This window comes from Carcharodon carcharias, chromosome 7 (genome assembly GCF_017639515.1).
Source record: "Carcharodon carcharias isolate sCarCar2 chromosome 7, sCarCar2.pri, whole genome shotgun sequence".
In the NCBI taxonomy this organism is placed as follows: domain Eukaryota; kingdom Metazoa; phylum Chordata; class Chondrichthyes; order Lamniformes; family Lamnidae; genus Carcharodon; species Carcharodon carcharias.
In genome coordinates, this window is record NC_054473.1 from 188,876,868 (window position 1) to 188,901,987 (window position 25,120).

Genomic DNA, 25,120 nt, shown 5'->3' on the forward strand with positions numbered 1-25,120 from the left:
TACTTTGTACAATTAGGGTCTCGCTTTTTAGTGCTTCCCACTAGTTTTCCACTGTTTTATCCTCCAGCAGTGCTGTCCAGTCCACCTCAGCCAAGACCCTTCTCATTTCTGCACTACTTTCCCGAGTCTTTTACTGTTCCTGATGGTCACCCATTCCCTTTCTGCCTGTGTAATCTTCACCTGCAGTGTGACCACCTCACTGAGCGTGCTATCCACGACTTGCTCAGCATCGCAGATGCTGCACAATGAGTCCACCCATAGCTCCAGCTCCGAAATCCGGTTAGCTAGAAGCTGCATTTGGACACACCTTCCGCACAGCCTCCCTCATTTCTCATATCCTGCAGGAGGAGCATATCACAGGTCTGAGTTCTCCTGCCATGACATCCCTCTCGATTAAGCTAGTTACTCCCTTAAAAGATACACTAGCTCGGGGCCTTATTTATGTTAGGTAGGAACCTTGTTTCTTGACTAATTATACTTGTACAGTACTACTCTATAGTTTTCTTTTAGCTCCTACCTCAGTATTAAGCAATGAATTACTTTAATAGATTGAAGAAAAAACTCACCAGGAATTACTCACCAATCAGCTGCTTTCTTTTAAAACCCACGTTCAGAAGAGTGTCCCTCGCAGCTCTGGTGCATTCCCGAAGGTACTGCCTCTTCCTCTTTTTTTTTGGTTTGAGGAGGAGGGAGGGATGGAAACACTACAGCAATGTAATGTTTGGGACTATTCCATTCTTTGACAGTGGGTCCTCCTCGATCCCCTTCTGAGTTGCGGTGACTGCACTGACGTCTCCCAGAATGCTTCAGTCACTTCTCACTACCGCCCTCTGTTGGATGCTCTTCCTCCTGTTGAGTGCAAGGGTCCTTCTCCTTCTGAGTTGCATTGACTGCGCCAGAATGCTTTTCAGTCACTTCTCATTACTGCCCTCTGATGGATGATTAGTAAGGAAAATGCTAGAATCTATTATAAAGGATGTGATAAATGGATACTTGGATAATCATGATCTGATTGGGAATAGCAAGCATGGATTTGTGAATGGGAAATCATGTTTGATGAACTTGGAGTTTTTTGAGGATGTTAATAACAAAATTGACAAAGGAGAGTTGATGGATGTAGTATACTTGGATTTTCAGAAGGCTTTTGATGAAGTCCCCCACAGGAAGTTGATTAGCAGAATGAAAGCAGGTGGGTTAAGAGGTAATATTCTGACATGGATTAAGGATTGGCTAACAGGCAGAGAGTAGGAATAAACAGGTCATTCTCGCTTGGCAGGCTGTAATTAGTGGGGCACTGCAAGGATCAGTGCTTGGGCCCCAGCTGTTCACAATATATATCAATGATTTGGATGTAGGCACCAAATGTAATGTTTCCAAAATCATGGATGATACAAAGTTAGGCAGGAATGTGTCTGGTGAGGAAGATGAAAAGCAGCTACAGGAGGATTTTGACAGACTGAGTGAGTGGGCAAGAATGTGGCAGACGGAATATAATGTGGAAAAATGTGAGGTTATCCACTTTGGTAGAAGGAACAGATGTGCAGAGTATTTCCTAAATGGTAAGAGATTAGAAAGTGTAGATGTACAAAGGGACCTGGGTGTCCTTGTCCATAAGTCACTGAAAGCCAACATGCAGGTGCAGCAGGCAGTTAGGAAGCTAAGGGAATGTTAGCCTTTATCACAAGAGGATTTGAGTACAGGAGGAGTGAAGTCTCGCTTCAGTAGTATAGAAGCTTGGTTAGACCACACCTGGAGTACTGTGTGCAGTTTGGTCCCAGACTGATTCCTGGGATGGCAGGATTGTCGTATGAAGAGAGATTCTGTTGACTAGGCCTGTATTCACTGGAGCTTAGAAGAATGAGAGGGGATCTCATTAAAACATATACATTTCTGACAAGGTTGGACAGACTGGATGCAGGGATGATGTTTCCTCTGGTTAGGGAGTCTAGAACAAGGGGCCACAGTCTCAGAATACGGTTTAGGCCATTTGGGACTGAGATGAGGAGAAACTTCTTGACTCAGAGGGTGGTGAACCTGTTAATTCTCTACCACAGAGGGTTGGGGAGGCCAAGTCATTGAATATATTTAAGAGGGAAATAGATAGATTTCTGGACTCGCAAGGCGTCAAGGGGTATGGGGAGAAAGCGGGAGTACGGTGTTGAGATAGAGGATCAGCCACGATCATATTGAATGATGGAGCAGGTTCGAAAGGCTGAATGACCTACTCCTGCTCCTATTTTCTATGTTTCTGAGGCAAGGCAATGAATATTATTACCATAGAGGGAGTGCACCAGACTTGTTCCCGGGATGGCGGGACTGTCCTATGAAGAGAGATTGGAGAAACTGGGTCTGTATTCTCTAGAGTTTCGAAGAATGAGAGGTGATCTCATTGAAACCTACAAAATATTTAAAGGGACAGAGGGGGTAGATGCAGGTAAGATGTTTCCCCTGGGTGGGGAGTCTAGAACCAGGGGACACAATTTCAAAATAAGGGGGAAGCCATTTAAGACTGACATGAGAAGAAATTTCTATATTCAGAGGGTTGTGAATCTTTGGAATTCTCAACCACAGAGGACCTTGGAAGCCCAATCATTGAATATGTTTAAGGTAGAGATTGATAGATTTTTGATTAACGATAACGTAAAGGGTTATGGGGATAGTGTGAGTAAAAGGCATTGAAGTGTTCGATCAGCCATGATTGTATTGAATAGTGGAGCAGGCTTGATGGGCTAAATGGCCTTCTGTTCCTATGTTCAAATGATACTTGGAATGAGTGGGTTGTCTTATGAGGATAGGGTGGACAGACTGGGCTTGTTCCCACTGGAGTTTAGAAGAGTGAGGGGTGATTTGATTGAAATATACAAGACCCTGGACAGTCTTGACAAGGTGGATGTGGAAATGATGTTTTCTCTTGTGGGTGAGCCCAGAACGAGGGGCACTGTTTTAAAATTAGGGATCGCCCTTTATAGGACAGAGATGAGAAATTTTTTCTCAGAGGGTTGTGGACTTTGGAACTTTCTGCCTCAGAAGGTGGTGGAGGCGGGGTCATTGAATATTTTTAAGGTGGAGGTAAATAGATTCTTGTTAGGTAAGGGGATCGAAGGTTATCGGGGTTAGATGGGAATGTGGAACTAGTAATACAAACAGATCAGTCAAGAATGGCGGAGCAGGCTCGACGCACTGAATGTTGTACTTCTGTTCCTGTTTTGTATGTTTGCATGAGCGCAGGGGTGATAGGGGAACGGGATTTGTTGTAAGACATGGACAGCAGAGATTTGAATGACCATGTTTATGGAGGGTAGAATGTTGGGAGTGCACGGGAATAATCAAGTCTGGAGGTAATATAGGCACGGATAAGGTTTTCAGCAGCAGATATACAGAATGGCAGAGTATTATTTAAATGGTGATAGATTGGGAAATATTGATGTACAAAGGGACCTGGGTGTCCTTGTACACCAATCACTGAAAGCAAGCATGCAGGTGCAGCAAGCAGTTAAGAAGGCAAATGATATGTTGGCCTTCATTGTGAGAGGACTTGAGTACAGGAGCAAGGATATCTTGCTGCAGCTGTACAGAGCCTTGGTGAGACCACACCTGGAGTATTGTGTGCTGTTTTGGTCTCCTTACCTAAGAAAGGATATACTTTCCATAGAGGGAGTGTAGCAAAGGTTCACCAGATTGATTCCTGGGATGGCAGGATTGTCGTATGATGAGAGATTCTGTTGACTAGGCCTGTATTCACTGGAGCTTAGAAGAATGAGAGGGATCTCATTAAAATATATACATTTCTGACAGGGTTGGACAGACTGGATGCAGGGATGATGTTTCCTCTGGTTAGGGAGTCTAGAACAAAGGGCCACAATCTCAGGATACGGTTTAGGCCATTTGGGACTGAGATGAGGAGAAACTTCTTGACTCAGAGGGTGGTGAACCTGTTAATTCTCTACCACAGAGGGCTGGGGAGGCCAAGTCATTGAATATATTTAAGAGGGAAATAGATAGATTTCTGGACTCTCAAGGCGTCAAGGGGTATGGGGAGAAAGCGGGAGTACGGTGTTGAGATAGAGGATCAGCCACGATCATATTAATTGATGGAGCAGGTTCGAAAGGCTGAATGACCTACTCCTGCTCCTATTTTCTATGTTTCTGAGGCAAGGCAATGAAAATAGGTGATCTTAGTGACAGCAGATTTAGGTAGTCGGAAGGCCATTTCAGACATGACATAAGGATATGAGCGGTTTGGTTCAGCCTTGATAATGCTATGGGATTCATAAATCCCACTTAAGACCATGGACAGGGCCTCGGTTTAATGTTTCATCTGAAAATCAGCACCTCCCTGTGCAACATTCCCTTTGGTACTGGAATGTCAGCCAGGGTTGTGCACTCAGGCACCTGGGCCCGTGACCTTCTGACTCAGCTGAAGACCGTAAGATGTAGCAGCAGAAGTAGGTCATTCGGCCCATAGAGTCTGCTCTGCCATTCAATGAGATCATGGCTGATCTGACAATCCTCAACTCCACTTTCCTGCCTTTTCCCTATGACCCTTGATTCCCTTACTGATTAAAGCCCTGTCTATCACAGCCTTGAATGTACTTAATGACCCAGCATCTACAGCCCTCTGTGGTAAAGAATTCCATAGATTAACTACTGAGAGAAGAAATTCCTCCTCATCTCTGTTTTAAGTGGGCGACCCCTTACTCTGAGATTATGCTCTCTGGTCCTAGACTCTCCCACAAGGAGAAACAACCTCTCAGCATCTACCCTGTCAAGCCCCCTAAGAAACTTATAAGTTTCAATAAGGTCGCCTCTCATTCTTCTATAAACTCCAAAGAGTACAGGCCCAACCTACTCAACCTCCCCTCATAAGAAAATCCCTCTATAACCAGGATCAACCTAGTGAACCTTCTCTGGACTGCCTCCACTGCCTGTATATCTTTCCTTAAATAAGGGGACCAAAACTGTTCACAGTATTCTAGGTGGGGTCTAACTAGTGCCTTGTATAGTTTTAGCAAGATTTCCCTATTGTTATATTCCATTCCCTTTGAAATAAAGGCCAGCATTCCATTTCCCTTCCCTATTACCTGCTGAACTTGTATGTTAGCTTTTTAGGATTCATGCACGAGGACCCCAAATCCCTCTGTGCTGCAGCTTTCTGCAGTCTTTCTCCATTTAAATAATATTCAGCTCCTCTATTCTTCCGGCCAAAATGCATAACCTCACATTTTCCCACATTATATTCCATCTGCCAAGTTTTTGCCCACTCATTTAACCTGTCTATATCTTTCTTTGTGTTATCCTCACCACTTGCCTTCCCACCTATTTTTGTGCATTCTGCAAATTTGGCGATAGTACATTCACTTCCCTCATCCAAGCCATTAATATATATTGTAAATAATTGTGATCCCAGCACCGATCCCTCTGGCACTCCACTACTTACAGGTTGTCATCCTGAAAATGCCCCCCTTATGCCAACTCTGTCTTCTATTAGTTAGTCAATCTTCTATCCATGCTAATATACTACTCCCAACACCATGGGCTCTTATCTTATTAAGTAGCCTTATGTGCGGCACCTTATCGAACATCTTTTGGAAATCCAAATATATTACATCTACTGGTTCCCCTTTATCTATCCTGCCTGTTACCTCAAAGAATTCTAATAAATTTGTCAGGCATGATTTTCCCTTCATGAAGCCATGCTGACTCTGCTTGATTATATTATGCATTTCTAAATGCTCTGCTTTAAAACATCCTTGATAATAGACTCTAACATTTTCCCAATGATGAATGTTAAGCTAACTGGCCTATAGTTACCTGTTTTTGGTCTCCCTTTTTGAATAAGGGTGTTACATTGGCCATTTTCCAGTCTTCTGGGACTTTTCCAGAATCTGAGGATTCTTGGAAGATTACTACTACCAATGCATCCATTATTTGTGTAGCTACTTCCTTTAATATCCTTGGATGCAACCCATCAGGTCCAGGGGACTTATCTGCCTTTACCCCCATTAATTTTCCTAGTACTTTTTCTCTAGTGAGTTATTGTATTTACTTCCTCCTCTCCTCCCCCCTCCCTTTTGCCGTTTGATTGTTTAGTATGTTTGGAATGCTATTGGTATCTTCTATCATGAAGACTGATGCAAAGTATTTATTCAGCTCCTCTGCCATTTCCTAGTTCCCCATTATTATTTCCCCAGCCTCTTTCTCTAAGGGGCCTATGTTCACCTTGGCCCCTCTCTTCCTTTTTATATATTTAAAGAAGCTCTTACTGTCCGTTTTTATATTACTTGGTAGTTTACTGTCAAAGTTTATTTTCTCCCTCTTTATTTTTTTTTTGGTCATCTTTTGTTGATTTTTAAAACTTTCTCAATTCTCTGGCTTACCACTGATCTTTGCTACATTGTATGATTTTTCCTTCAATTTGATACTATCCTTAACTTCCTTGGTTAACCGTGGTTGGTTTATCCCCTTCCTAGAATCCTTCTTCCTTACTGGGATATATATTTGTTGCGATTTGTGAATTATTTTCTTAAATTTCTGCCATTGTTCATCAACCGTCCTATCTGCAAAACTCCTTTCCCAGTCCGCTGCAGCCAACTTTGCACTCATTCCTTCTTTCCCTTGTTATTTTTTACCTCCACCCATATGGATTCTACATCTTCCGATCCAAGATCATTTCTTGCTATCGTACTTATTCCATCTCGTATTAACAAAACTACCCACCCTTTCCTTCCTACCTGTCCTTTCAAAAAGTCGCATAGCCCTGAAAATTTAGTTCCTAGCTTTGATCTCCTTGTAACCACGTTCCTTTAATGGCTATAAGATCATATCCATTAACCTCTATATGTGCCTAATTGAAACTAATTTACAAGTCTGTGCAATAGGGAAATGAGAATTTCATTATTCAGAGTGGTGAGAAGTGAAACTTATTACCACAGGAAATGGTTGAGGCAAATAGTTTGAATATTTTCAAAAGGAAGCTGGACAGATAAACGATAAATGGGGATGGAAAAATATACTGGAAGTCTTAGATGAGGTAGATGGAATGGGAGGAGACTCGTGTGGCATATAAATACTAGCACAAACTGGTTGGGCCGAATGGCCTGTTCCTGTGCTGTATATTCTTTGTAATTCCACACACTGGTGCAGTGCCTCAGAGCAGCGTCCAGATGAGTAAGCTTTCATTCTTGAAGTCTGCGGACAATCCTGAAATGTTGAATTTGTTCTGTCCATTTAATTGTAGCATTTTAAATACCTTTATTGCAGCATCGTAAGGTCTCTGTTGGATTTGACCTTGAAAGCTCATTTCTGTCCAGGGGTGGGCAGTGGCTAAGCTTTAATAAACGCGGTGATTATCAAATTAAGATGTAACTGCAGCAGTGTTGTTCTGGGCAAGTTGACACTGAACACACGTGTTAAGTGAGTGATTACAGGATTGCTATGCAAATGAGTTGATCCAGGTCCATCTACAGAGAGCTTGCTGATGAGCTGATTATCATGATTTTAGAGTGGGGCGAATCAGTTTTGAAGGTGCTCATAGCCAGGAATTATTACAGTTGCATCAAAGGTGTGAAGTCGATGTGACTGTCTGTCTGCTGCTGTAGAAGCATGAAAATTAATGACAGCGAAAGAGGCCATTTGGTCCATCATGCCTGTGCCGGCTGAAAAAGAGCTATCCAGCCTAATCCCATTTTCCAGCTCTTGGTCCGTAGCCTGTAGGTCACAGTCTTTTAAGTGCATATCCAAATTTCTTTTAAGTGTGATGGGGGTTCCTGCCTCTACCACCCTTTCAGGCTGTGAGTACCAGATCCCCACCACCCTGGGTGAAACAAATTTCTCCTCAACTCTCCTCCAGTCCTTCTGCCAATTACTTTCAATTCAATTTCACTTTACTGTCCACATGGAAATTGAATTCAGGTACATTGCTTGTTCATTCAAAAATTACGTTCAACTTGTATGGTGCCCACTTCTCAAACTGAACCAGTTCCAATGTTCCAGGCATCTTAAAACCCTTCCTACTGCACCATCTCACCAGCCATGCATTCATTTACAATATCCTCCTATTCCAAACTCACCAGCATATAGCACCAAGAGTAACCTGGAGATTATTATCTTGGTGTTCCTATTTTTTAAATTTCTTTCCTAGTTCTGCAAACTTTGCTTCATGACCTCATCCCACTTTCTATCTATGTAGCTGGTATTGATTTGGACTTCCTCAGAATGTTCTGCAGGTGCTCAGTGATATTATTGACCCTGGCACCAAGGAGGTACCATCCTGGAATCACATCAGCAGCCACAGAAATTCCTGCTGTTACAGCCGCAGCTGACGTTACTCGCTGAGCAAGTCAGGTCCCAGAGGGAAACTTGTCCTACTGATCATAACCCTTTTTTTGAATTTTGAAAATGAGGGCAAAACTACTGATTCTAGGAGCATAGAATCCCACTTCTAGGATTTTAAAATTAAAAGATTTATGAACAAGAAGAAAAGAAAACTTTAATACACATGGGTAATTATACAGTTAAAACAGTCTTACAAAATCTTCCCCCCAAAAACCCAAGTAAACTGCTTGGCAACAGCTCCCTTATAGTTTTTTTTAACCATAAAAATCCAGTAACATCACCCAAGGCAAAAGCTCAGCCCCCTCCCCCCACCTCCCCACCCTCACCTTGCCCTTCTCCCTCCTCATCCCCTACCCCCTCCCCATCCCATATTTCCATTCATTCAGTGCAGAAGGAAACTATGAAGCAACAGTGATAAAAGTAATAAGGTTTTTAACACAGTGAGTGGTTAGGATCTGGAATGCACTGCCTGAGAGTGCGGTGGAGACAGGGTCAATCGAGTGGTTAGGGTCTGGAATGCACTGCCTGAGAGTGTGGGGGAGGCTGTTTCAATCATGTCTTTCAGAGAGAAACAATTTGCAGGGCCACAGGGAAAATGCACCTGAGTTGGACTAGCTGAGTAGCTCTTGCAGAGAGCCAGCATGAACATGAAAATTGATTGGCCACCTCCTGTGCTGTAACCATTTGTTGATTTTATTCAGCCCATCATGCCTGTGCTGGCTCTTTGTAAGAACTATCCCATTAGTCCTGCTCCCCTGCTCTTTCCCCATAGCCCTACAAATCCATCCTGTTCAAGTATTTATCCAATTCTCTTTAGGAAGTTACTATTGGGTCTACTTCCACTGTCCTTTCAGACAATACATTCTCACTGCCTGAGAAATGATTACATTTCCTCCTGTCCCCTTCTGGCCTTTTTTCCATGTATTTTCAACCTGGGACCTCTTATTACTGACCCTCCTGCCTCTGGAGACACTTTATCCTTTTTTTTACACTCCTATCAAAATCCTTGTAATTTTGAGGACCTGTTATTAACCCTCCCCTTATGGATTAGGCACTGGTAATCCTTGCTGCTGCTTTAGCTGAGTTTTATTTGGTGCACTCGTGGAGTCTGTTGGCGACCTTGAACCCATCAATTCTCAAGACTGTGGTCCAATCCCAAGACTTGGCCAGAAAATCTAGGCTGGGACCGGAGTGAGCAGGGCGTTCCCCCAGTGCACTCAGCCAACATTCCTCCCTCAACAAACTCTGCTAAAACCAGATTCACTGATCATTCATCTCGTTATTTGTGGGACTATGTTGGGCCCTAAATAGCTACCACATTTACCTATCTTGGTGACTGCGCTTGATTGTATCTGGAGAACTTCCGGCTGTGCAAATAAGGGAATCAAAGGGTGGGATTTTCTGGCCCTGCCCGTTACCCGGATAGTCCGGTCCCGCCGAAGATCAATGGACTTTTGGCTGGACTGCCGAATCTCCCTGTGGTGGGTCCTGTCACGGTGCAACCAGAAAATCCCACCATGGTTTCTTTGTTTTTCTGTTCTCTGCTTCTGGTTCTCCTGTTTATCTCCTTATGTCTGTGTTATCGACTCCTTATATTACTATAAAAGTTTGCAATCATTTTCCTGGTGCATTGGTCCCAATCTTCAATCCAGATAAACTAGGAAGAGGACCAGTGAAATTTGCACCAAGCAAAGGGATGTTTGTTAATTACCCAACACAGATTTAGCGGGGGTGAGAGGTGGTGATGTGGGGGTGGTTTCTGAGGGCAAGGGGGCAGAGTTACCAGGGATGAGAGGGTAAGTTACTGGGGTGAGGTGTGGGGGTTTTGTCAGTTCCTTTTATTTCCTTTGGTCAGTGTTGAATTTAATTGGTCGGTGTCTGGTGAATTAGTGAGTTTACACAGTTGAAAAACTATCACCTATCCAGACCTGACATTGTAACTTTTCTCTCTACAGGCACTGGTGTAGCAAGTTGTGTTTTATCCTCTCTCCTTTTCAACCTTCAACCCACCTTTGCTGTTCATAATGAAAGGCTAATGAGAATAAATGGAAAATTGAGAGCATTGAAGGCGCCTACATTTTAAAGAAAACTAAAATAAAATAGGTTCTTTTATCGTTTTCAGGTTTAATGTGAACAACACTCTGCTTCATCCTGTAATCATGGAATGGTGAGTATCTGTATGTAAACTGTGTGGATGAAACATGGTGCCATGGAATGTCTGAATGCTGTATCAGTCTCTTGTTCCCCTGTTTCATGTCATAACTTGCATTTATATAGTGTCCTTAACATAAAACATTCCAAGGTGTTTCACAGGAGCATTATTAAACAAAAGTTGGCACTGAGTCACATGATATTAGGTTAGGCAACTAAAATCTTGTTAAAGAGATGAGTTTTAAGGAGCATCTTAAAGGAGTTGAGAGATTTAGAGGGAACTCTGAGACCCTGGCTGCCAGTGGTGGAGTGATGGAAATTGGAGTTGTGCAAGAGGTCAGAATTGGATCATGGTGATCATCTTTTTAATTGTGTATATCTTTTGGGTGCTGTGTAGTCATGGTCATGTTACCAGATTAGTAAACCACAGGACTTGTAATCCAGAAATCAGGAGTTGAAATCCCACTGTTGCATTTTGCGAATTTGAAAAAAAAGTCTAAAAATAAAAAGCTGGGATCAGTAAAAGTGACATAAAAACCCAACTGGTTCACTGTCCTTTAGGAAAGGAAATCTGACCCGGACCTGTATGTGACTCCAGTCCCACACAAATGGGTTGACTTGTAACTGCCCTCTGAAGTGACCTAACAAGCCGCTCAGTTGTATCAAACCTTCCCAAGGCCACTAGGGATGGGCAATAAATACCTGCTTTGCCAGTGATGCCCACATCCTAAAAATGAATAAAAACAAATTTAAAAATCTCATTTAGTAACTTTTGTAATCTTTATTTGTCAGATTTTTGGAGGTGAGCTTGTACTATTTTTCAGTCCCACAAATTGTTTTTATTTTTCAGATTCAGTGTATTCTCCATTTCCAATTTGACCGATAGCTATTATTTCTTTAAACTTGGAGGATTTTAAATTCACAGTAAACAAACCAAATAAATCAGCATAATTTTGTATAATTTGACATTTCTCCTCATTCCAGAGGGGTGATAAGTTACTTTTACACGGTGAGTTGTTGTGATCTGGAATGCGCTGCCTGAAAGGGTAGTGGGAGCCGATTCAATAACTTGAAAAGGAAATTGGATAAATACTTGAGTAGGAAAAATATATAGGGCCATGGGGAAAGAGCAGGGGAGTGGAATTAATTGGATAATTCATTCAAAGAGCCAGCACAGGCATGATGGTCTGAATAGCCTCATTCTATGTTGTATGATTCATTGCAATTTAAAAATACAATGCAGTTTATTGATGGTGCAGGGAGGCAGTGTGTGGTTGGGGTGCCCCATGTTTGGAGATTTCTTCTGAAAAGAAGTCAAGAATTAGGCTGACACTCCATTGTAGTACTGAGGGAGTGCTGTATTTTCAGAAAAGCCATCTTGAGGATAAGACTTTAAATAGATACTCCATCTCTGCTCTCAGTGAATATAAGAGATCCCACAGCACTAATTTGACTTCTTCCTGGTGCCCTGGCCAATGTTTATCCCTCAACTAAAATCATTGAAGTAGATGACTTGGTCATTCTCTGATTGATGTTTGTTGTTGTGTGATGTTGTATGATGTGCCTGCATGCCATTGTAATGTAAAGGTGCTCGGCAGAAGCAAGGGTTAATACGGAACTGGAGAATAGCACCGCCCACGGTATGATGCATAAAGTCACATGGTAATGGACTGAGAGAGCAGACTAGAAAGAACACTCTGGAAGCAGCCTGCATGGAGATAACAGTTTCATGCATGACCATACCTTGGATCTGTAAGTAGTTAAAGGTTAACAATAAATGTTTAAATATACAAGTCTCAAGATCTCATTGTTGGGACACCACAGCTGGCACCAGAATACAACATGGGAGCTCCTAAAAGCTGTCACATCAGGGATAGTACCATAATCTGGCATGGTGATCCACAGCGATATGAAAGGTGGCAGCTAAATGTGTGAACCCAGAGCAGCATCCCAAGGTTATGAAACACTATAAGAGCAGCAGACGCCAAACTAGAGAGATGCACACCTAAGATGCTTGAAGAAAAAGTTGAAGAAGCTTCAATACGGACTAGGAAGTGAGGAATCCATCACAGTGAGTGGAAATCTATTACAGAAACTTGCAAGAACCTGAGTGATACAGTTCATGAGATGGTGAGCAAAAATACCAAAAAAGCGGCTGTACTTATATTTTAGAATAGGTAGCGATCCCAAAGGTTTAGCATCCAGAGGGCAGCTGAAAGATAGCTGCAAGTAAAAAAACAAAGGTTTAAAAAAAAACTGCAGAAAAAAGGGTGGCAGAGTTAAATAGAGAAGCCCGCAGTGCACAGCAAGAAAAAAGACTGCAGAGTTTTTAAAAAATGCATTGCTGCAGAGTTGACAACTCGCAAGTGAAAAAAAGTGTGCCCACCGAAACTCCTGAAGCTCAATGTTCAAAAAAACAAAAGAACGAAAGAAAGAAGTTTTATCCACTTCGGTAAGAGAAACAGAATAGCAGAGTATTATTTAAATAGTGATAGATTCGGAAATGTGGATGTACAAAGAGACCTGGGTGTTCTTGTACACCAATCACTGAAAGCTAGCATGTAGGTGCAGTTAAAAAGGCAATTGGTATGTTGGCCTTCACATGGATGGCAGGATTGTTGTATCAGGAGAGATTGGGCCGACTAGGCCTGTACTCACTGGAGTTTAGAAGAATGAAGGGGGATCTCATTGAAACGTATAAAATTCTGGCAGGGCTGGATGCAGGGATGATGTTTCCTCTGGCTGGGGGGCCTAGAACAAGGGATCACAGCCTCAGGATACGGGTTGGCCACTTAGGACTGAGATGAGGAGAAACTTCTTCACTCAGAGGGTGCTGAACCTGTGGAATTCTCTACCACAGAGGCTGTGGAGGCCGGGTCACTGAATATATTTAAGAAGGAAATAGATAGATTTCTGGACTCTAAAGTCATCAAGGGGCATGAGGAGAGAGTGGGAGTACGGCCTTGAGATAGAGGATCAGCCATGATCATATTGAATGGCAGAGCAGATGCAAAGGGCTGAATGACCCACTCCTGCTCCTATTTTCTATATCTTTATGTTAAAATTTAAAAAAAAGCAGCTATGATCGCCGGGGAGCCCGCCAAAATCAGAAAAGCATGGGAAAATCACAGTGACAGAACCAGCAGCTGCAGAGACAGTGTGAGTGTTAAAAAAAAGTTACTGCACTCAGAGCCTTTAAGAGACAAAGCAATTTAAAGCTGTAAACTGCGAGAAAAGAAAACAGCCATGGACAGAAAATTGGAAGAAACTCCAGAGAGAAGGCAACTCCACCGAGGGCAACACAAGACCCAGAGAGAGAGCAACTCAGTCGAGGGCAAAGGAAAACCCCAGAGCGAGGCACAGGGATGACAGTGCAGAGTGAGCAGATAGCCGTGCATTAAAGAAAGCTATCTGAGGTAACTGAAAAGAAGCAAAATGTGCAAAAAGTAAATGGAGTGGTTTTATAGGAAAATGCTTGCATCAGAGCTGAACTGAAGATTTGAAGCATAATATTCAAGCTGAGTATATACCTTTGAAAATGCATGATAAACTGAAGTCTTCAATGAACCAAGCTGTTCGAGTTCTATCAGGAGGAGATAGCGACCCTTCACTCCACAGCTGGCAAATCAAAGCAGGAGTTAGAAAAACTCAACCACATGTACAGCCAGGCAAAACAGTAGGCAGAAAAGGCACGCAAAGAAGTTGCAACTCTGAACAACGCCTTGAAGAATTGACTTGTAGCCATGGAAAAACATAAGGAGCTGCAGAGGATGTTGAATATTACTTCAGAAAAAGCTGCGTTGGAATTATCAGTAGCAACAAAACAATGCACTGAAGCCCAGTGTGGCAAGAGGTCCAACAAGAAAATAAACAGTTGAAAGAACAGTTGATTGTCCTTCAAGATCAAATGCAAAAGGAATGGGTAACCGTTCATCAACATGACAAATTGAAGACTGAGTTAAACAGCAGAATGGAAACACGGCAGAAGAAACTCGGAGACTATGGTGAATTACAGGAAAGCTCAAGATGAAGCAAGCAGGTTTTACAAAGACAAGAAAAACCTGTGGACAGACCTTCATGTGCTACAAAAATTACTTAGGTCTATGTTTCTTTCTCTGGAAAATTACGAAGAAAAGGAAAATTAATTTAATGTCACTGAACAAACGGAAGAACCAGTTGGCAGAGCAGACTCAGCAATGTTCAATATTCCAGGAGGAAGCCGAAAGCTACAGGAAACAGACTGAAGAGCTGAAGAAGCAGCTGAATGGAAAAGAGGAGGCATTGGAAAGAAAAGCCATCGAACTTCCCAAGTGGCGAGCGGATAATGAAGCCACGAGCAGCAAAATTACAGAACTGAATCAAATGAAGACTTCGCCGGAGACAGACCCGGCCAACAGTGAAACCAAAATGAAGACCACGGACAAAGTTCTGTTGCAGACAGAAAAATAAAAGGTAGGAATGAGATCAGAAAATGTAAATCTGACATAGAAGCACAAGTCCAATGAGTGAACAGGTCTTTTATATTATATGCTTTTATGTAAAGTATGTTCTCCTTAAATGCCCTGTATCCTGAGACTCTTCTTTGCTTTCTCCCACTTGTCACCAGTGGGCACCTTGCTCGTGGGCTGGAGATTTTTGTTGGGGTGGCCATTTTCCATTGCTTTGGGGAGTCTCTTAAGCTCTGGCTTGTGATTCCTCCCACTTGCACAACTTGTCCACCAAGCGTTGCATTGTGTCCCCACCACCGCCCCCCCCCCCACCCCCCCCCACCCCCACACCCTCCAGCCTCACTTAACACTAATTTCTGTGACTCTCAGCCGCATCTACGGGGTGATGAGCTCTAAGGATCAGGGGAACAAGGATTCCAAACCACTTTGTAACCCACCCGCCTGCCCATTGGAATACGAATGGATCTGTGGGACTTCCTTCAATTGTTTCAATGAAGTGTAGTTTCTGGACACGGATGAGTTAATGACATCTGTGCAACGTGCAAGTGTTGAAAAATGGTCTCAATTGGGGGAAAGTTTAAACTGTATTTACTATGAGACGTTCATAAATATTTCATGAGCAGCTGCCACAATATAGTGAGAGAGGGGATTTATCATAGTGAGGGATAGTTCTAAGTGCTGTGAAAATACAATAAATAGCAGTTGAAAAAGTGGGCTTGTCAGATATAATGCCCAATGCTGACTCACATTGGCTCTTTGAATTTATTAATTGAACGACTCTGAGAGGATAGCGTTCGTGTTCATTTGAATTGCATGAAATATGTGGAAATGGTCGATTTCGGGGTGTTGGAATCGTGCTAAACCACAGATTGTGATTTGCCGCTTTTCAGGAGAATTTATATTTTGTGCAATTCAACATGCAATATGGTCATAGAATATTCCGGCACAGGCTGTGAACCTTTCAAATTCTATACCCAGAGAGCTGTAGATGGGCAGTCATTGGCCCAGAACTTCTGTGGAGTGACATTCACCGTTAGATTGCCACTTCACGCCTCCTTACCTACCCAAGATAGGATCAGCACATTTCTCGCCCAGGCCTGGTGAGAAATGCGCAGTGCTGCAGCTCTGGGAGCCCTTCCAGTGCAGCGCTGCAGCTCCGGGAGCCCTTCCAGTGCAGCGCTGCAGCTCCGGGAGCCCTTCCAGTGCAGCGCTGCAGCTCCGGGAGCCCTTCCAGTGCAGCGCTGCAGCTCCGGGAGCCCTTCCAGTGCAGCACTGCCGCTCCGGGAGCCCTTCCAGTGCAGCGCTGCCGCTCCGCGAGTCCTTCCGGTGCAGCACTGCCACTCCGCGAGTCCTTCCGGTGCAGCACTGCCACTCCGCGAGCCCTTCCAGTGCAGCGCTGCAGCTCCGGGAGCCCTTCCAGTGCAGCGCTGCTGCTCCGGGAGCCCTTCCGGTGCAGCGCTGCCGCTCCGCGAGTCCTTCCGGTGCAGCACTGCCACTCCGCGAGTCCTTCCTAAACATCACTGCAGCTCCGTGAGCCCTTCCAGTGCAGCGCTGCAGCTCCGTGAGCCCTTCCGGTGCAGCGCTGCCGCTCCGCGAGTCCTTCCGGTGCAGCGCTGCCGCTCCGCGAGTCCTTCCGGTGCAGCGCTGCCGCTCCGCGAGTCCTTCCGGTGCAGCGCTGCCGCTCCGCGAGTCCTTCCGGTGCAGCGCTGCCGCTCCGCGAGTCCTTCCGGTGCAGCGCTGCCGCTCCGCGAGTCCTTCCGGTGCAGCGCTGCCGCTCCGCGAGTCCTTCCGGTGCAGCGCTGCCGCTCCGCGAGTCCTTCCGGTGCAGCGCTGCCGCTCCGCGAGTCCTTCCGGTGCAGCGCTGCCGCTCCGCGAGTCCTTCCGGTGCAGCGCTGCCGCTCCGCGAGTCCTTCCGGTGCAGCGCTGCCGCTCCGCGAGTCCTTCCGGTGCAGCGCTGCCGCTCCGCGAGTCCTTCCGGTGCAGCGCTGCCGCTCCGCGAGTCCTTCCGGTGCAGCGCTGCCGCTCCGCGAGCCCTTCCGGTGCAGCGCTGCCGCCCCGCGAGCCCTTCCGGTGCAGCGCTGCTGCTCCGCGAGCCCTTCCAGTACAGCGCTGCAGTGTCAGGGGGAAGTGAAGCCACCCCCCTATTTAGGGCACTAGCTGCCATAAACCAGGTAAGTTTAAAGGTCCCTGTAACATGACAGGAGGGATGGTAGGTGTGTAAGCTAAGTGGGTGAGGTGCAGGGTGGCTGGGAGGGCAAAGGGTTTGGGAGGGCAGTGGATGGAAGAGTTTGGAGGTTAGTTTAGGGATGGGGTTGGGTCGGTAGTTTAGGGGGTGGGGGTTATTCAAAGTATTGGGTGTTTGGGAGGGTAGTTGGGGCGGGGGGTAGTCAGGGGATGGAGGAGTTGGGAGGCTAAACTTTCCAGGCAATTCCGATGCAGTGTCTGGGGGGTGGTGGGGTTGGTCACCCAGTGCATCTCCTGTACCTGCATACTGACTTTTTATAACTGATGCACTGGAACACCCAGATCCCTCTGCAGCCATTCTCCATTTAAGTAATACTCAGCTTTTTTATTCTTCCTGCCAAAGTGAACAACTTCACATTTTCCTACGTTATACTCCATTTGCCCGATTTTTGCCCACACACTCAGCCTATCTATATCTGTCTGCAAACCCTTACATCCTCTTAACATATTTTCTTACCTATCTTTGTGTCATCTGCAAATTTAGCTACCCTGTCTTCACTCCCTCACCTAAGTCATTGATATAAATTGTAAAAAGTTGAGGCCCCAGCACAGAGCCCTGCAGGACTCCGCTTGTCACATCCTGCCAATCAGGAAAAGACCCACTTATACATACTCTGTTTTCTACCAGCCAGCCAATCTTTTATTGATGATAATATGTTACCCACTACACCATGAGCTTTTAAGCTGTTCTGCCCATTCCCACCACCTTTTATTATCCAACCCCATGTAATCCCACTCTTGTCCTGTTTAATAGACCACACTCTCCTCACTTCCTGCACCCTTTAGTATCTCATCCTGTCTAATCCTGCTCACTCCACATTCCTTTGAAATTACACCTAGTCTGATTCCAGTCTCCTGCCCAAGCCCCGTGTCCTTATAAAGGAGATTTACAAGAGCGTAATCAAGCAAAAAATGACAAAATAGGGTACATTAGGACAGGTGACCAACAGATTGATCAAAGAGGTAGGATTTGAGGAGTTTCTTACGGGAGGAGAACATAATTTAAGAAACAGAAGCTGGACCAGGCTTACTCGGCCGTTTGGTAAGATCATGGCGATCATCTTCAACTCCACCTTCCCACACTACCCCCTTATCCCTTAATTCCCTTCATAGAGAGATGAACAGACAGGAAGGGGGATCTCCAGAGCTTAGGGCGTAAGTAGCAAAGACGTGGCTGCCTTTGGTAGAGCAATTAAAATCCGTGATGCTGGAGGCCAGAATTGGGAGGATGCAGGTATCTGTGAAGGTTGAATGGTGGGAGTAGGTTATGGAGATAGGGAGGGGTGAGGCCATGGAGGGATTTGAATACAATGAAAATTTTATATTCTGTGTTGTTGGACCGGGAACCAATGTAGGTCAGTGAGCAAGAGTAGTGGCTGAATGGGACTTGGGGTGTGTAAAGTTACAGGCTTCAGAATGAATTCTTTGGAAACTGGGATCTAAATATCGATTTTTCATGAAACCTGGGAGGTGGTGCTCAATGTTTCATTGGCTTGCAGTGGACTAATACAACAAATACCAATTTGTTGCAATAAATGCTGGCCCAGCCAGCGAAGCCCATACCCCGTGAGTGAATAAAACTTGCGGCAGAGTAACAGCAATGAGCTGTTGAAGCTGTGCTGGGAATCTCTTATCCCCGAAACCATACATGCATTTGTCAGTCTCAAAAGGGAAAACCTTTTGAATGGGATGATGGGGCTCTGCCCAGAATGGCCTTTAGAACCCAGCACAGAAGGAGGCCATTTAGCCTACCCTGTTTGTGCTGGTAATTTACCAAGAGAATTCAAATTCAATCCCACTGCTTCCCCATCCTCTCCATGTGCCACATATATTACTGTGCTGTAAATGTTTATCCATTCTTTCCTTAAAAAATACAATGATCCCTGTTTCAACCATTCACAGAGGCAAATCATTCATGCTCCAACAACACTCTGTGTAAAAGTAATTTCTCCAAAACACACTCCTCGTTCTTACAGGCAACTTTAAATCAATAAGAGCTGCTTTATGTTTCCAGTATTTGGTTTGTTTTAGATTTCAGGCAATGCTGTTTTTTTACTCTCTGATCCCTGCTGCTCAGGCATCACTTTACACTCATCAAACAAAATCTGATTTGGCTGTATCTGGATATGAAATTTCATCTTCGCCGCATCTATTCTGGGATATTTCTGGCTTTCTGTAAGGGCTCGGGATTGGAAGGAGAGAGATTGAATCAAAATGAGAGTGGTTTAAAATTGGGAGCCTCCTGTAGCTGCGATTTGTTTCTGACCACATAATGCAACATAGTATTGGAATCTCAAGAGCTATCTCATATCTAATAATATGAGAGGATTGTGGGGCCATTGATGCAGGAGAATGAGGTGGCCAGTGAAATATGAGACAGTTGATCATGTTTGATTGCCTCGCTTGCAATGAGACCTCTCTCTTTCTGATTCTTGGTTATGAGTGTCTGTTACACAGAGCTGCTCTGATTGTGTTATTAACTCCACCTCCTGCCCTGAAATTGCCAATTCCTTGCTGAGGTATGCTTCCATGGGTCCTAATACTCTGTATTTCATACATTGGCTGAGGGAGTGAACGTCAGCCACTCGGCAGCAGGTACGTCACTTTTGCCAAAAACTCAAGTAGTGACTCAAAATGACTATTCCACCTCCACCTCACTACCTCTCCTAGTGTGGAAAAGGCAGAAGATTGGCACTAAGTTAAAATGCTCAGAGCCAGTGCAGACATGATGGGCCGAACGGCCTCCTTGTACACCGTAATGATCCTGTGATAGCCTCAGCGACTCTGCACTAATTGTAACACCCAACCTCTTGTTACTGCTTAGATCAGCTAACTGAGCACAGACCAGAGGATGAACATGGTAATGTGTGAAACAAAAACAGAATTACCTGGAAAAACTCAGCAGGTCTGGCAGCATCGGCGGAGAAGAAAAGAGTTGACGTTTCGAGTCCTCATGACCCTTCGACAGAACTTGAGTGCGAGTCCAAGAAAGTTGAAATATAAGCTGGTTTAAGGTGTTATATTTCAACTCTTTCTTGGACTCGAACTCAAGTTCTGTCGAAGGGTCATGAGGACTCGAAACGTCAACTCTTTTCTTCTCCGCCGATGCTGCCAGACCTGCTGAGTTTTTCCAGGTAATTCTGTTTTTGTTTTGGATTTCCAACATCTGCAGTTTTTTTGTTTTTATGGTAATGTATGATCTCAGTAACTTTACCAACTAGACCAAGTAATGTGGAACAGGTTTTTAGCTAACTGAATTAATGAGTTGCCCGTCTGTAGTCACTGCACAGGTAAATCACAGCATTTATCTCTTCAGATCTTTTTCATTCATGGGATATGAGCATTACTGGCAAGGACAGTATTTATTGCCCATCCCTAACTGCCCTTGAGAAGGTGGTGGTGAGCTGCCTTCTTGAACCGCTGCAGTCCATGTGGTGTAGGTACACCCACAGTGCTGTTAGGCAGGGAGTTCCAGGATTTTGACCCAGTGACAGTGAAGGAACGGTGATATATTTCCAAGTCAGGATGGTGTGTGACTTGGAGGGGAGCCTTCAGGTGGTGGTGTTTCCATGAATTTGCTGCCCTTGTCCTTTTAGATGGTAGAGGTCGCAGGTTTGAAGAGTGCTGTTGAAGGAGCCTTGGTGAGTTGCTGCACTGCATCTTGTAAACAGAGCACATTGCTACCAATGTGTGTCAGTGGCGGAGGAACTTAATCTTTAAGTTGATGGATAGGATGCCAATCAAGTGGGCTGCTTTGTCTTGGATGCTGTTGAGCTTCTTGACTGTTGTTGGAGCTGCACTCATCCAGACAAGTGGGGAGTATTCCATCAAGCTCCTGACTTGTGCATTACAGATGGTGGACAGGCTTTGGGGAGTCGGGGGGGGGAGTTATTCGCTGTAGAATTCCCAGCTTCTGACCTGCTCTTGTAGCCACAGTATTTATATGGCTGGTCCAGTTCAGTTTCTGGCCTTTGGTAACCCCCCAGGATGTTGATGGTAGGGGATTCAGTGATGGCGATGCTGTAGAAAGGGGAACTGTTGAGAATCTCTCTTGTTGGCGATTGAACGGCACTTGTGTTGCATGAATATTACTTGCCACTTAGTGCAAGCCTGAATGTTGTACAGATCTTGCTGCGTTTGGACATGGACTGCTTCAGTAGCTGAGGAGTCACGAATGGTGCTGAACATTGTGCAATCATCAGTGAACATCCCCACTTCTGACCTTGTAATGGAAGGAAGGTGATTGATGAAGCAACTGAAGATGGTTGGACCTGAGGAACTCCTGTCCTGGGACTGAGATGTTTGACCTCCAGCAACCACAACCCTCTTCCTTTGTGCTGGGTATGACTCCAACCAATGGAGAGTTTTCCCTCTAATTCCCATTGACTCCAGTTTTGCTAGGGCTCTTTGATACCTCACTCGGTCACATGCTACCTTGATGTCAAGGGCAGTCACTCAAGCTTCACCTCTGGAGTTCAGCTCTTTTGTCCGCATTTGAACCAAGGCTGTAATGAGGTCAGGAGCTGAGTGGCCCTGGCGGAACCCAAACTGAGCATCAGTGAGCAGGTTATTGCTAAGCAAGTGTTGCTTGATAGCACTATTGATGACCCCTTCCATTACTTTACTGATGATGGAGAGTAGACTGATGGGGCGGTAATTGGCCAGGTTGGATTTATCCTGCTTTTTGCATACTGGATGTACTGGGCAATTTTCCACATAGCTGGGTAGATGCCACTGTTGTAGCTGTACTGGAACAGCTTGGCTAGGGGCTTGGCAAGTTCTGGAGCACAAGTCTTCAATACTGTTGCTGGAATAATGTCAGGGCCCATAGCGTTTGCAGTATCCAGTGCCTTCAGCCAATTCTTGATATCACATGGAGTGAATCGAATTGGCTGAAAACTGGTGTCTGTGATGCTGGGTTCCTCTGGAGGAGGCCGAGATGTATCATCCACTCGGCACTTCTGGCTGAAGATTCTTGCAAATGTTTCAACCTTATCCCTTGCACTGTCTAAACCCTGCAAACTTTATTGTTTGTTTTATAAAGTCTTTTCTTCACCCACCCATCTCTGCAGAGACATTGTCCGTTTGTCCTTTGTACGCGTGTGTGTGTGTGCGCGTGTGTGTGTGCGCGTGTGTGTGTGCGCGTGTGTGTGTGCGCGTGTGTGTGTGCGCGTGTGTGTGTGCGCGTGTGTGTGTGCGCGTGTGTGTGCGCGTGTGTGTGCGCGTGTGTGTGTGCGCGTGTGTGCGCGCGCGTGTGTGCGCGCGTGTGTGTGCGCGCGTGTGTGTGCGCGCGTGTGTGTGCGCGCGTGTGTGTGCGCGCGTGTGTGTGCGCGCGTGTGTGTGCGCGCGTGTGTGCGCGCGTGTGTGTGCGCGCGTGTGTGTGCGCGCGCGTGTGTGCGCGCGCGTGTGTGCGCGCGCGTGTGTGCGCGCGCGTGTGTGCGCGCGCGTGTGCGCGCGTGTGTGTGCGCGCGCGCGCTGGGGAATTTTAAGAGAGATAGATAGTTACACTTTCAGATTACAAATTATGCATTAACCAGTTCATGCAGCTTCTTTTATAAAAGTAGTTTTGTTTCACAATAAATTGATCGTTCTGAGTTTATTGAAAGAAGCCAGGTTGAAGTCTCTCTTATTCTGTGTCTAACATTAGCGAAGGTAAATAATTGGCTGTTTTGGTGAGAGAATTAAACTTTTAAACTCATGGTGCGACCTATGGAAAAGTGGGGCTAAAACCACTTCACACTCCTCCCATCTCGATTGGAACAAGAGTAAAGCTCCCTCTACCCTGTCTCCATCAAACACTCCCAGGACAGGTACAGCACGGGGTTAGACAGAGAGTAAAGCTCCCTCTACACTGTCCCCATCAAACACTCCCAGGACAGGTACAGCACGGGGTTAGATACAGAGTAAAGCTCCCTCTACACTGTCCCAATCAAACACTCCCAGGACAGGTACAGCACGGGGTTAGATACAGAGTAAAGCTCCCTCTACACTGTCCCCATCAAACACTCCCAGGACAGGTACAGCATGGGGTTAGATACAGAGTATAACTCCCTCTACACTGTCCCCATCAAACACTCCCAGGACAGGCAGACCCACTTATACCTGAACCTATCCCATTGGCTGTCATCAACAGTAAAATGTGGAACCAGAGGACATGGTCTGTACTCGAAGGAGGCTGAATTCAATAATCAGTGTAAAAAAACATTGCCCCTGTAAATGAGTGCCCATGGACCAGACTTTCTCGGGAGGCGGTGGAAGCCCATATTTTTGATTCATTCAGATGCATATTTGATAAGCTTAATTGAGAAAATAATCATTTGATACAGTGTATGTGTAATTTGGGACATGATTGTAGTGAGTGTTGCATGTTGAGGAGGTACTAATGTATGTCCTGTGGTTGCTCAAGTTCTCCACTAAGGGTTTCCTCATCATGTCAGGCTCTGTTGTAGACTGGTTGATCTAGTTGATAGAGGTTGATTACTGTGATGAGTTAATATTCCATTATCATTGTATCTATCAAGATAGAAGTAGATACAACTTGGCCTTTTATCACCATAAATTCCTGGTTTCATTTATCTCTTAACATTCCTCAGAATGCCTTAATGTGAATAATGTATGATATCCCTGCACATGTGTTTACTGAAGTAACTTTGATGTTTTATGGAGTTGGAATGTTAAATGTTGGCACAGGAGAACTAAAACTTGATATTTTTTTCTCTCTCTCCACCCACCCCCCCTTCCCTTTAAAAGCCGTGTGATAAAGACAGACATGGAACTGGAGCTAATGCGCTACACTAACCGCATCTCCAGCGACGCACATAAGGAGGTAACACTTAAATATTGTATAAACTTTCTCATTATAATAATCAACTGTATCATCCTCTTGGGGGCACTATTCACCTAAACTGCCCAAAAGAGGTGGCTGAGAGGTGACCTGATAGAGGCCATTAATATTATGGAAGGGTTTGATAGGGTGGCATTGAAATGATGCCAGATGGGGGTGTCCAAAGATGGAGTTCATTAATATAAATATAGTGATCACAAATAAACCCAACAGGGAATTCAGGAGAAACCTCTTTACCCAGATAGTGGTGAGACTGTGGAACCCAGTATCACGTATGGAGTAGCTGAGGTGACTAGCATAGATACAATTAAGGCGAAGCTAGATAAACATAAGGGATAAAGGGGTGTGTTGATAGGTCAGATGGAGACAGATAAGAGGAGGCTGCGTGGAGCCTCAGTACTGGCATAGCCCAGTTAGGCCGAACATTTCTGTGCTGTAAGCTCAATGTACTACTCTGTAACCTAAACACTGATAGGATTGGGTCCAACATTAGCTTTTTATACATTCCTGATTTTACTCTCTGCTGAAGGCAGCTGTAAATCCTGTGTTACACCCAATCCTGTGAGTTTCCCACTCAGTAAGGTGGGTTAAAGTTACACCCCTTTGCATCGCCATTGCGATTGTGGATACCACATGTTGATAGCCCAGCTTGGTGAGGCTGATGAGCTGTTCATTACCCTCCCTTATTACCATACACACACACACAAACAGGCCATATGGGTCGATACACGCAACTTACAGCCTGCTTCATCTCACCCCATCAGCATATGTTTCTATTCTTTTCTCCTTTATATGTTTAATGTCTTAAATGTATCTGCTATTTGCCTCAACTACTCCATTAAATCATAGAACAGAGGGAGGCCATTCAGCCCATTAAGGCTGCACCAGATGTTTTAAAGAACAATTTAGTTCATCCCACTTCCCTGCTTTTTATCTAATATCCCTGCAATCCATTCCCTTTCAAATATTTATCCAGTTCCTTTTAGAAAGCTGCTATTGAATCTGTATCCATTGCCCTATCTGGCAGTGCATTCCAAACCCTAACCAATTGTTGCATAAAAATGTTTTTCTTCATGTTGTCCCTACTTGTTTTGCCAAT

The 25,120-nt window shown here is 44.8% G+C and overlaps 1 protein-coding gene across 1 annotated transcript in view; it reads left to right on the forward strand.

The window, feature by feature from the left end:
• The window catches only part of pepd (peptidase D), a 237,520-nt gene that overhangs the window by 63,826 nt on the left and 148,574 nt on the right, over positions 1-25,120 (forward strand). The window contains exons 7-8 of the mRNA XM_041192615.1: positions 10,457-10,501; positions 23,928-24,003. Coding sequence (XP_041048549.1) covers positions 10,457-10,501; positions 23,928-24,003 — 121 coding nt within the window. The remainder of the gene's footprint in view (positions 1-10,456; positions 10,502-23,927; positions 24,004-25,120) is intronic.